The sequence below is a fragment of the Sarcophilus harrisii genome, chromosome 6 (genome assembly GCF_902635505.1).
Source record: "Sarcophilus harrisii chromosome 6, mSarHar1.11, whole genome shotgun sequence".
NCBI lineage: Eukaryota > Metazoa > Chordata > Mammalia > Dasyuromorphia > Dasyuridae > Sarcophilus > Sarcophilus harrisii.
Window position 1 is genome coordinate 196,462,913 of NC_045431.1, and position 12,619 is coordinate 196,475,531.

Below are 12,619 nucleotides of genomic sequence, written 5' to 3' on the forward strand. Positions count from 1 at the left end.
GCTAGAAACTGGAAACTGAATGGATGTCCATCAGTTGGAGAATGGCTGAATAAATTGTGGTATATGAAAATTATGGAATATTACTGTTCTGTAAGAAATGACCAACAGGATGATTTCAGAAAGGCCTGGAGAGACTTACACGAACTGATGCTGAGTGAAATGAGCAGGACCAGGAGATCATTATATACTTCAACAACAATACTATATGATGACTAGTCCTGATGGATCAGGCCATCCTCAGCAACAAGATCAACCAAATCATTTCTAATGGAGCAGTAATGAACTGAACTAACTATACCCAGAAAAAGAACTCTGGGAGATGACTAAAAACCATTACATTGAATTCCCAGTCCCTATATTTATGCACACCTGCATCTTTGATTTCCTTCACAAGCTAATTGTACAATAATTCAGAGTCTGATTCTTTTTGTACAGCAAAATAATGTTTTGGTCATGTATACTTATTGTGTATCTAAGTTATATTTTAATATATTTAACATCTACTGGTCATCCTGCCATTTAGGGGAGGGGGTGGGGGGGGGGGTAAGAGGTGAAAAATTGGAACAAGAGGTTTGGCAATTGTTAATGCTGTAAAGTTACCCATGTATATATCCTGTAAATTAAAGGCTATTAAATAAAAAAATTAAAAAAAAATTATCCATGCATGTATTTTTTTCCTTTTTTTATTATGGCTTTTTATTTACAAGATATGCGCATGGGTAATTTTTCAGCATTGACCATTGCAAAACCTTTTGTTCCAATTTTTACCCTCTTTCCTCCACTCCCTCCCCATCTTGGCAGGTAGACCAATATATGTTAAATATGTTAAAATATATGTTAAATACAATATATGCATACATGTTCATACAGTTATTTTGCTGCACAAGAAGAATCGGACTTTGAAATAATGTACCATTAACCTGTGAAGGAAATAAAAAATACAGGCAGACAAAAATAGAGGGATTGGGAATTCTATGTAGTGGTTCACGCTCATGTCCCTCAATTCTTTCACTGGGTGTAGCTGGTTTAATTCATTACTGTTCAATTAGAACTGATTTGTTTCACATGCATGTATTTTGAAAATAAGTCTTAATTTTTAAAATGCTTACGATCAACCAGGTACTATTAAGGCAAAACAAGGTCTTACTCCTCAAGATAACATTTTAAGCAAAGAAAATAATTAATGCTACATATCCAAAATATATATGGTATGGGTAATCTCAGGAGGAAGGCACTAGTAGTGGAAAAGGCCACTAGATGATGGGATTTGAAGTGAGTCTTGGAAGAGGGCAGGAATTTATGAGATAAAGGGGTAGAATATTCTTACCATGGCAGAGAAGAGGCATATAAAGGACTTCTTTCTGAAAAATTCCTTCAATTCATAATTTAGTTTTATACCAATAACTTAATGTGTTTGTTTTATGGTAAATTAAGCTAAATTCATTCATAACTATAGATGGGTTTGGATTAAGCAATAATCCAAACTATAAAAAAGCCTATTTGCAAAAAAGAAATTGGAGGCAATTTATAAAAATCTGATTTGTACTTCACTTTACAGGTATAATGTGATTATGTACAGCAAAGAAGCATTTCATTTTTTCTTATATGATAATATAAAAATGTTTGGCTTCCCCCCCATTAAGTTGAATGTTCAGGTTATTCTCATGAAGTTACTTGTAACAATACAGACTTCTGGCAGTCATCAAAATCCCATCTGGGGCTGCCAGTCAACATTAGCCTGATTCAGCAAATCAAATAACATAAAAGCCAGCTGTCACAAACTATTTATAAAGTCAAGCAGGGCTGAGAGCGAAAACATTTTCCCCAAGTTTTCTCTTGCCTTTTTCTCTTCCCCCTTCTCTGTCTCCTTAGGTATCATGTTCTCATTACTTCTTTCCCTATTCCCTACACCCCAGTCTTTCAGGCTATTTTATACATTCAATAAGCATTTATTAAGTGTTTACTATTTGTGAGTCACTGTGCTAAGTATGAGGCTCTGTGAATAAAAATATAAATTCAAAATATTCCTTCCCTTCAATGGGACTCATATTCTATTGAGGGAAACAATACATACATATAAGAACACACCAAAGATATACAAGTAATAGGATATGGGAGGGGAAGAGAATATACTGTCGTGGGGAGAGGTTGCAGAGGTTTCATGTAAAAGGTGGCATTTGTCTGTCCTGTTTTATAGAAAACAAGATCTTCTAAGGATAGAAGGGAGGAGAAGAGGGCATCCAGGCATAAGGGACATTCAATGTAAAGCCAAGAATTGTATAAATTGTGTGTGAGAAACAGTAAGAAGGCCAATTAAATTATAAATCCAGAGCTCCTTCTGGGAGGGACTTCCTTGGCCCAAGTGCATTTGGTAAATCACATGAACACTCCTGAAGCTGTTGCCTCTGACCTTATCACTGTCAACATTTCTTAAGTGCCACCACTTGTCCCACTTTATTTCACGCCAGCTCTATCACTTACCTTCAATAAAATACTGATGGCACATGCCATGCCAACTGCACCACACCCAACAATGGTGACCTTATTTTGAGGAGAAGACTCTTCTTTAACAATATTCTCAATTAGCATTTCTTTGACTGATGCCATTTTGGAAATCTGAAAGAGAGATTTCAAGTAATTTTATAGGAGAAGTTAAATAATATCAACGAACTATCATTTTAAACTTTTAACCATTCTACCTATTAATCTGATTAACTGTTTAAAACCCAAGATAGCCAAAGATGTGAGGAAGAACAAAACACTGGGAAAATAAGCAAGAGTGAAGTGAGCAGAACCAAGAGAACACTGTACTCAGTAACAGCAAAATCATGTGATAATCAACTATGATGGACTTGGCTCTTCTTAGCAACAGTGATCCAAGAAAATCCCAATTAAAAAAAAATGCCTTCTGCATCCAGAGAGCCAGCATGGAGACTGAATGTAGATAGAAGCATACTATTTTCACTTTTATTTTTTCCCTTTAATTCTGATCTTTTCACAACATGAATAAATAAAAACAGGCTTAAAATGATCATACATGTATAACCTAAATGAGATTGCTTGTTGTTTTGGGGAGGGGAGAGCAAATTAAAGTGGGGAGAAAAAAAATTGGAACTTAAAATCTTACAAAAGTAAATGCTGAAAACTATCTTAACATGTAACTGGAAATAAAATAATATTATGGAGTGAGGGAAGAGAAAATAAGCAAGTAAGATAACCAAATCAGAGGAGTAAACTGGTGTATAGTCAATTAGCGAGAGGACCATGTGAATCTATTCATCAGTTCTCTGAAAATCGTTAACATTCCTCAAATTGTTCCCCTCTCATTCTTCCCACTGCAATCACCCAGAATAATTCCAAGTCTTCTCACTCATCAGCCTATTCTTCACAAAATTGCCATAGTCACCTCCCTAGCACCCTGTTCGGGCTGACTCCCAATACCCAATCAATAAATAGCCTCTATCGGTCGGGGGTCCAGCCATGGCTCTGCCAGTCCCCCGCTAGTCACATCACACCTTCTTTCTAGACACATCACGTTTCCTTTTATTGACTCTTAGGATTCCCCATAATCGAGTGTTTGCGGTCTCTTCCAACTGGGAGTTCCTTTGGGGGGCTCGTTTTGGTTTTGGGGGGTGTCTATGAATCCACAGCCGCATTTGGCAAAGCGCACGGTAGACAGAAGGCACTTATTAAAGCACTTTGCCCACTTCCCTTTCTTTGGTCCCAGTTTATTTTTGCGGGCGAAGCCTTCCCCCAGGCAACTGCGCGCGCGAGGAGGGGGCTCCCCAACTTTCCCCTCCGGGCCGCCCGTCCCTGCCTCTCCCGCGGAGGTGCCCACAAGCCGCCGCCTGTTCATCGAGACCCCCTGCCCTGGGCGGCGGCACTCACCCTCGGGGCTTCGCTCCCCGACCCTCGGGCTACACCAGCATCTCACGGGACCTCAAATGAAACCCTCAGAGGTAAGAAAACCTTCGAAGAGTGACCGTTAACCGCCACGCGCCTCTGCTGACGCATGCGCCTACTAACCCGAACCCCCTCCCTCCCAATCCCGCCTGCGCCAAAACCGGGGTACGGGGGAGGAGAGGAGCCGCTGTCCGGCTGGGAGGCTTCATTCCCAGCCGCTCTTCCCACCTTATCTTCTCGCCCCAGTGCGCTTGCGCATGAGCCCATGAGGACCGTTGACGTCTTCTGCTCCTGAGCCCCACGTGGTGATGGGCATTACTATATTCCTCCCAGAGGCTGGAGCAGTACGGGAGCCTTTAAAGCATCTTGCGCCGGGCTGCGTACGCAGGTGTTCCTCTGAGGGCCCCTCTGATGCCTCCACCAGTTTCCTCTAGGCTGGTGCACCTGGCAGTCTGTGAAATAGTGGAGTGGTGGGGGGCGAAGCTGGCGCTGCCAGCCTACTGGCACTGCCCTCTTGGAGGAAGAGTGTCCAGCCCTGGCCTGTCATATCCTCAAGCAGTTCTTAAGAGCCAGCTTTGTGCCAAGAGCTGAGAATAAAAAGGATCAAAAGAAAGGCAAAGTGGATATCCAATCTGAACAAAGTCACATTTACCTTTTCTCTGAATTGGATCTACTTCATCAGGTGGTTAAGTCAAAATGAAATTACAGAGAGGAAAGTGCTTTGGAAATCTGAACTCCATGAAAAGAGAATCTTGGAACCCCCCTCTTCCTTTAAAGCAGAGCCTAAATAACTTGGGACCAGCTCAAGGACCTCTTGGAGGACAAGGTATGGCTCAGGGCAGATGGGTTCTTCAAATTAATGAAGTCCTGTCATTGATCTGACAGCCATGGTTTATTTGCTCTTTATGCTAGTGTTGCAATAACACCAGATGTCTTTAAGTTACTTACTGTCATTCCATGGTTACATTGTTGCTAGACATTAACATTAAACAATAACAATCTGTTTACCTTAATATTGTTATTAATTGTCTAGGTGGTGATGGCTTGTTCCTGTTCCATGCATTTATCAGCAAAGTTATTTTGAATTTCTATCAAACATGTGTTCACATAGGCGACCTCCAGGTTTATTACATCCTTGTGCTAGCAGCACTTGTTTGATCTAATAGGTCAATACATCTTATTCTCAACCCTGGGTGCCAAAGAGTGGTGAGTCTATTGCAAATCAACCCACAGCTGCACAGAGAGTATGTGAACTCCTACATAGCTTTTTGGGAGAACTACTTGTTGCTAGCTCTCTACAGATGATGGAATATTAATGTTCCATAATAAAGGAAGAAAGAGGATGGGAACCACGATGGCAGAGAGCCTGAGCTCTCCCCAGCTTCCCTCAGAATAAATGTTAGATCAAGCCTCTGAATGGATTTTGGAATGTCAGAACCCACAAACATTTGAAGTATAATAATTTTCCCAGTTTAAGACATGTTGATAGAGCTTCAGGAAAAGTCTATCTCATTGGGCAGAGAGGGAATGCAGCCCATCGAAGGTTCAGAGGGAATGCAGCCCATTGAAGGTTCAGTGCAGAGAGGCCCACATGCAGGTGCCCAGTATGGGAAAGACTGGCGCAGGAATCAATCAGGAGGCTCATAGCCAAAATACAGCATCAGTGGCTACTCTGTCCTGGTTCAGAAGGTCAGTGGATCAGCAGACCAGCTATGAGACCACCACTGCAACTATAGAAAGCAAATTGTGAGTCTCTAAGACCCAGCATAAGAGGTGGAATTTGGCCAGGCCCCACCCAGGGCAGTGGAAAAATCTGTTGCACCACCAGCTTCAGGCCCAGTCCAGCACAGTCAGTGAGTGGGCCCTATTCCTCTGCAAAAGAGCTTGGGACAAGTTCTCCTATGCCTTAGTAGCAGAGCTCAACTCTGAAAAATGAGCAAAAAAAGCAAAAAGAGTTCTGACTATAAAAAGGAGTTTTGGAGGCAGGGAATATCAAAACACAAATGCAAAAAAGAACAGCAGATGCCTCTAGATAAAACTTCAGAAGGGGATATGAATTGGTCTCTAGCTCAAATGACACTCTTGGAAGAGTTTTAAAAGGATAGGAAAAGAGAGAGAAAAGAAAAATGGGGAAAAGAAATGAGTGCTATTCAGGAGAAGTATGAAAAATTGAGGGAAAGAATCAATAGCTTAGAAAAGGAAGTACAAAAACTGACTGAAGAAAATAATTTTAAAAATTAATTTGGCAAAATGCAAAATATATTTATGTATGTATGTATGTATGTATGTATAAATATATGCTAAAGGAAACTTCTTAAAAAATAAATTTGGCAAAAATGGAAAAGAAAACAACTCCTTGAAAAATAGAATTGGTAACATGGAAAAAAAAAATCCATTGAACAAAAAAGCTCCTTCAAAAGTGCAATTGGCCAAATGCAAAAGGAGGTAAAAAGAAAAAAATCTAATAAGAAAATAATTCATAAAAATTAGAATTGGACAAATGGAAATGAGTGACTCAATGAGACATCAACAATCAGTCAAACAAAACCCCCAAAAATGAAAAAATAGAAGAAAATGTAAAATACCTCATTGGAAAGATAAGTAAACTGGAAAATAGATCCAAAGAGGCAATCTAAAAATTACTGCACTACCTGAAAGTTATGATGAAAAAAAGTCTGAACAACATCTTTCAAGAAATCAAGGAAAACTTCTTTGATATCATAGTACCAGAAGACAAAATAGCAATTGAAAGAATCCAGCAATCATCTCCTGAAATCCCAAAATGAAAACTGCAAGAAATATTGTAGCTAAATTTCAGAATTATCAAATCAAGGAGAAAGTATGGCAAGTACCCAGAAAGAAACAGTTGAAATACTGAGGAGCCACAATCAGGATTATCCTAGTAGCTTTCACTTTAAATAATCAAAGGACCTGGAATATGATATTCCAGAAGGCAGAGGAACTTGGACTACAGCCAAGAATCATCTACCCAGCAAAACTAAGCATTATCTTTCAACGGAAAAGATGGACATTTGAAGAAATAGGGGATTTTCAATCATCTTTGATGAAAAGATCAGAGCAGAACAGAAAATTTTAGCTTCAAATACAAGACTCAAGAGAAGCATAAGAAGGTAAAAAAGGAAGAAAAAGATGTTTGTTTTTTAACGGATTAAAATGGTTACATTTGTACATGGGAAGATAATATGTGTAACTTGAAAAGTGTATCTCTGTCAGGCAGAAGGTATGTGATAATATTAAAAAGAAATTAGGGGTGGAAAATGGATTATACTGGGAAAAGAGGAAATGGGAGGTAAAATAGGATAAATTGCATCATATGAAGAGGTACAAAAGACCTATTACAGTTGAGGGAAAGAAGAAAGAGGGATGAACATTGTTTGAATCTTAATCCCATTAAATATGGCTCAAAGAGGGAATAACATACATACTGAGTTTAGTGTAGAAATTTGTTTCACCCTTAAGGGAAGTAGGAGGGGGAAAAAAGAAGGAGGCTAATAGAAGGGAGGACAGAAGTACAAGGGGAAAGGGATAAGGAAGGGGAGTCTTAAGAAAAAGGAGGGGAGATTGAGGGAGGTGGTAGTCACAAGTAAAATACTTGTGGAGAAGAAAAGAGTGAAAGGAGAGAAAAAACTTGGGGATATATATGAGTGTGTGTGTGTGTGTGTGTGTGTGTGTGTGTATAAATACGGTAAAATAGCATGGTGGGAAATAAAGAGTTAGTAATAGGATAGACTCATAAACTGGACATAGATAGCAGAGTGAATAGATAGCAGAGCTAGAATCCTATAATATGTTGTTTGCAAGAAAGACATTTGAAGCAGAAAAATACATACAATGTAAAGGTGAAAGGCTGGAGCAGAATCTATCATGGTTCAGCTGATGTAAAAAATGTAGAGGTAGCAATCCTAATCTCAGATCAAACAGAAGCAGAAACAAAAATAGATTTAATTAAAAAGATAAGGAAGGAAACTACATCTGGCTAAAGGGTAGCATATATAAATAAGTAACATCAGTACTACGCATATATGAACCAAATGATATAGCAACCAAATTCTTAGAGAAGTGAGTTACAAGCAAAACTATACTAGTGGGGGATCTCAACCTCCCTCTGTCAAAATTAGATAAATCTAACTACAAAATAAACAAGAAAGATGTTAAAGAGGTGAATAGAATTTTAGAAAAATTAGGTATGATGAACCTTTGGAGAAAATTGAATGGGGATAGAAAAGAATATATCTTTTTCTGAATGGTATATGGAATCTACGCAAAAATTTACTATATATTAGGGCATTAAAAACTCACAATCAAATGCAGAAAGACAAAAATAGTAAATGCACCCTTTTCAGATCATGATACCAAAAAAAATTAAATTCAATAAAAGGCCAGGGGAAAACAGACTAAAAGCCAATTGGAAATTAAATAATCTAATTTTAAAAAATGAGTGGGTGAACCAACAAATCATAGAAATAATTTTGTCAAAGAGAATGACAAAAATGAGACAACATACCAAAAGTTATAGGATGAAGCAAAAGCAGTTCCTAGGGAAATTTAATTTCTCTAGATGCTTACATAAATAAAATAGAGAATGAGAAGATTAATGAATTGGGAATGCAAAGAGCTAGAAAAAAGATCAAATTTATAAACCCAAATTAAATACCAAATTAGAAATTCTGAAAATCAAAGGAGAGATTAGTAAAATTGAAAGAAAACTATTGAACTAATAAACAAAACTAAAAGTTGGTTTTATGGGAAAAAGCCAAGAAACTAGACAAATCTTTGGTTAATTTGATTAGAAAAAAAGAAGAAAATCAAATTATCAGTATCAAAAATATAAAGAACGAACTTACCACCAATGAAGATGAAATTAAAGCAATAATTAGGACCTATTTTGCCCAATTGTATGCCAATAATTAAGTGAAATGGATAAATACTTACAAAAATACAGATTGCCCAGATTAATAGATAAGGAAATAAATTACTTAAATAGTTCTATTTTAGAAAAAGAAATTTAACAAATTATTAATGAATTATATAAGAAAAAATCTCCAGGGGCAGATAGATTCACAAGTGAATTGTACCAAACATTTAAAAAACAATTAATTCTAATAATCTATAAACTATTTGGAAAAATAGGGGAAGAAGGAGTCCTACTAAATTTCTTTTTATGACACCTATATAGTGCTGAAGGGCCAAAACAGAGAAAGAAAATTTTAGACCAATTTCCATAATGAATATTGATTCAAAAATCTCAAATAAAATATTAACAAAGCGATTACAGCAATTTATGACTAGGATAATATACTATGACCAAGTGGGATTTATATTAGGAATGCAAGGCTGGTTCAGTATCAGGAAAATAATCATGAAAACTATCAGCATAATTAATCACATAAACAAACTAACAGAAATAATAAAATTATATCAATAGATATTAAAAAAGCATTTGACAAAATACAACATCCATTCCTATTAAAAAACACTAGAGAACATAGGAAGAAATGGAATTTTCCTTAAAATGATAAGTATCATCTATTTAAAACCATCAGCAAGCATTATATATAATGGGGATAAATTAGAAGCATCCCCAATAAGATAATATTAGGGGTGAAACAAAGTTGCCCATTATCACTACTACTACTCAATATTACACTAGAAATGTTAGTGTTAGCAATAAGAGAAGAAAAAGAAAGGCTGATTTCAGAAAATCTTGGAGAGACTTACATGAACTAATGCTAAGTGAAGTGAGTAGAACCAAGAGAATAATGTACACAGCATGATTAGTTGATGATCAATTGTGATGGACATGGCTCTTTTCAACAATGAGGTGATTCAAGGCAATACCAATAGACTTGTGATGGAAAGAGCCATCCGTATCCAGAGAGAGGACTATGGAGACTGAATATGGATCAAAGCATAGCAATTTCACCTTTTGTTGGGGGCGGGGGGAGGGCATTGTTTCTTTGCTTGGGTTTTTTTCCTTTCTCATACTTTTTCCCCCCTTTCATCTGATTATTTTTGCACATAATGACAAATATGGAAATATGTTTAGAAGAATTACATATGTTTAACCTATATAGGCTTATTTGCTGTCTTGGGGAAGAGGGAAGAAAGGGAAAAAAATTTGGAACATAAGGTTTTGCAAAGGTGAATGCTGAAAATTATCTTTGCATGTATTTAGAAAAATAAAGTTATTATAAAAAAATTTTTAATAAACCAAAAATAAATAATAAAAAGAAAAAACAGTTTCAAAGAAAGCCAAGTAAGCTTAAGTGAACTGATGCAAAGAGAAGTGAACAGAATCAGAACAATTTATACAATAACTACAATATGGTAAAAAATGTACAACTTTGAAAGATACAAAAACCACAGTGATTGAACAGATGATGGCACAAGATACTACCTGTATATAGGACCTGTAATCCTGACAAGAATGATGTAATATTCTGGGTGCAGAAAGAGACATATATTTTTTATTTGGCCAGTACTGGGATTTGTTGTGTTTGACTATGCATACTGGTTATATGAGTTTTGTTTAGTTTTGGTTTGGTTTCAATTTGAATTAAGGAAAGAAATTGGTTGGGAGTGGGGAAACTAGAGTTTTTCCTGAAAAGAAAGAAAAGTATCATTTGAATCTCTTTTTTAAAAGAATGCCTAGAAGAAAATCCAAGAAAGGCTAGAAGAAATTTGAAATAGGACAGTTTTGAAAGTTATGTGTTGCATATTAGTTTACTAGCTGTCTAGGGGAAAGGATGATGGAGAAGGCAGGGAGAAAATTTTGGAATACAAGGTTTTTCAAGGATAATGTTGAAAACCATCTTTGCATATATTTTGAAAATAAAAAGCTATTATTTAAATAAAATAAAAAGAAAGTTATATGTTGCATTTATTTATACTTAAAAAGAAAAGCAAGCCCTATATATAAGATTTGCAGTTTCATGTGCCTTTTTTGTTTGTTTGCTTTGTACATATGGAAAGGCTCATTTTATTTAGTATTTGCTAAGTTCAGAATTTTAAAAAAAAAAACATTACTACCACATCTCAGGGCCATCTCCTAGAAGTCTTTCCTGAAACCCTTGATTGTTGCAGCTATCTTCTTGAAATTTTATATGTAATTAAAATGCCTGAAAAGTAAGGATTTTATTTTGAGGTTGTTTGGTCTCAGAACCCAAACTCAGAAGTCAAATAACTTGCAGAAGATTTGAGACAATGCATCTTCCAAAGCATGGATAATGTGAACTTTAAAATTTTTGTAATCTTTTGTATTTATATCACCTTAATTTTCCAATATAATTTCTCTGCCCAAATAGCCCAAATAATATACCCATAATCTTTTCACTTCCAAAAAGGAAGAGTGGAAGGTATTTTTTTTTTCTGTCTCTTCTTTGGTCCTTTTTTAGCACTGTGTTCAGTTTTTAGTATTTTGTTATTCTTTCCATTTACATTATTATAATCCTTCTGTATATCTTTTCTCTAGTTCTATTTCCTTATTTCTAATCAGGTGAGCTTGAATTTTTAGTAAAGCGATAAATCTGACCTCACGGGTACCACAGATTCTCAGTAGGATAGGACTTAATTAAAAAACTATGATGTAAACCTATGTTTTCTTCAAAAGAAACATATTTTAAAGTAAGTAGATAATATTTCACAGGAGATCTAGAATTAATGTTAAGAAAAATGCATCTATGTCTCCTTTGCTAAGAGGAGACAACCTGTTTAAAAAAATATCACAAATCAGATGCTTTAAAATAATAATGCTTCAGAAAATAAAGCTTTAGCAATTTTTATGGTGGGCAAGGAAATGGAAATTGAATGAATGTCCACTAATTGGGGAGTAGCTGAATAAATAATGATATATGAATGCAATGGAACATTATTATACTATAGGAAATGATGTGCCTGGACTTTTTTTTTTTTTTTTTTAGAAAAGCCTGGACTTACATGATTGATGCTGAATGAAGTAAGCAGAACCAGGAGTATTATACACAGTAACAGCAAGATTATGTGATGATCAATTATGATATACTTAGCTCTTCTCAGCAAGACAGTGATCTAAGACAGCCTAATAATTTTGGGATGGAAAATGCCATTTGCACCTATGAAGACTGAATGTGGATCAAAGTCTATGATTTTCACCTTTTTTTTTTCTTTTTCTATTCTATAGTTTTTCCCTTTTGTTATGCTTTTTCTTTCACAACATGACTAATATGAAAATATGTTTCAAATGATTGTACATGTATAACCCATATCATATTGTTTGCTGTCTTGGGGAAGGGGAAGATAAGGGAGGAAGGGAGAAAAAATTTAGAACTTAAAATTTTACAAAAATGAATGTTGAAAACTTTCTTTAGCAATAATTGGAAAAATAGAATACTATTGAATAAAAAAAATAATGTTTTATCAGGTAATGAAAATTCATTCAAAAGTTGAAGTGATAACCAAGAAGATACTAAAGAGGAAAGAAGAAAATATTAAAAGGTATAAAAGACAACAAATCATTTATCAGAAGTTCAAACCAGAATAACAGCAACTAGATAGCAAGGAAAATAATTAAAGCCTAAAAGAAATCAAGAAAATTTTGTAAATCGTAAAACATAATTTTAAGACATCTATACTCTATCACAAAGATATATTATTATCAAAGTAAAAAAATTAATAAGAAAAATAGAGATAAAAAGTCACTTTAGGTAAAAATATATAG

The 12,619-nt window shown here is 35.6% G+C and overlaps 1 protein-coding gene across 3 annotated transcripts in view; it reads right to left on the bottom strand.

The window, feature by feature from the left end:
- Positions 1-4,213, bottom strand: part of LOC100922932 (L-lactate dehydrogenase A chain-like) — a 46,610-nt gene extending 42,397 nt beyond the window's left edge. The window contains exons 1-2 of one of the 3 annotated variants that reach the window (XM_031941369.1): positions 4,132-4,213; positions 2,482-2,616 (exon numbers count right to left, since the gene is read on the bottom strand). In XM_031941369.1, the coding sequence (XP_031797229.1) occupies positions 2,482-2,616; positions 4,132-4,170 (174 nt within the window). In that variant the 5' untranslated portion in view covers positions 4,171-4,213. Of the gene's footprint in view, positions 1-2,481; positions 2,617-3,888 lie in introns of all 3 variants that reach the window. The other 2 variants (XM_031941368.1, XM_012552454.2) reach the window with 2 other exon arrangements.
- Positions 4,214-12,619: the final 8,406 nt, after the last annotated feature.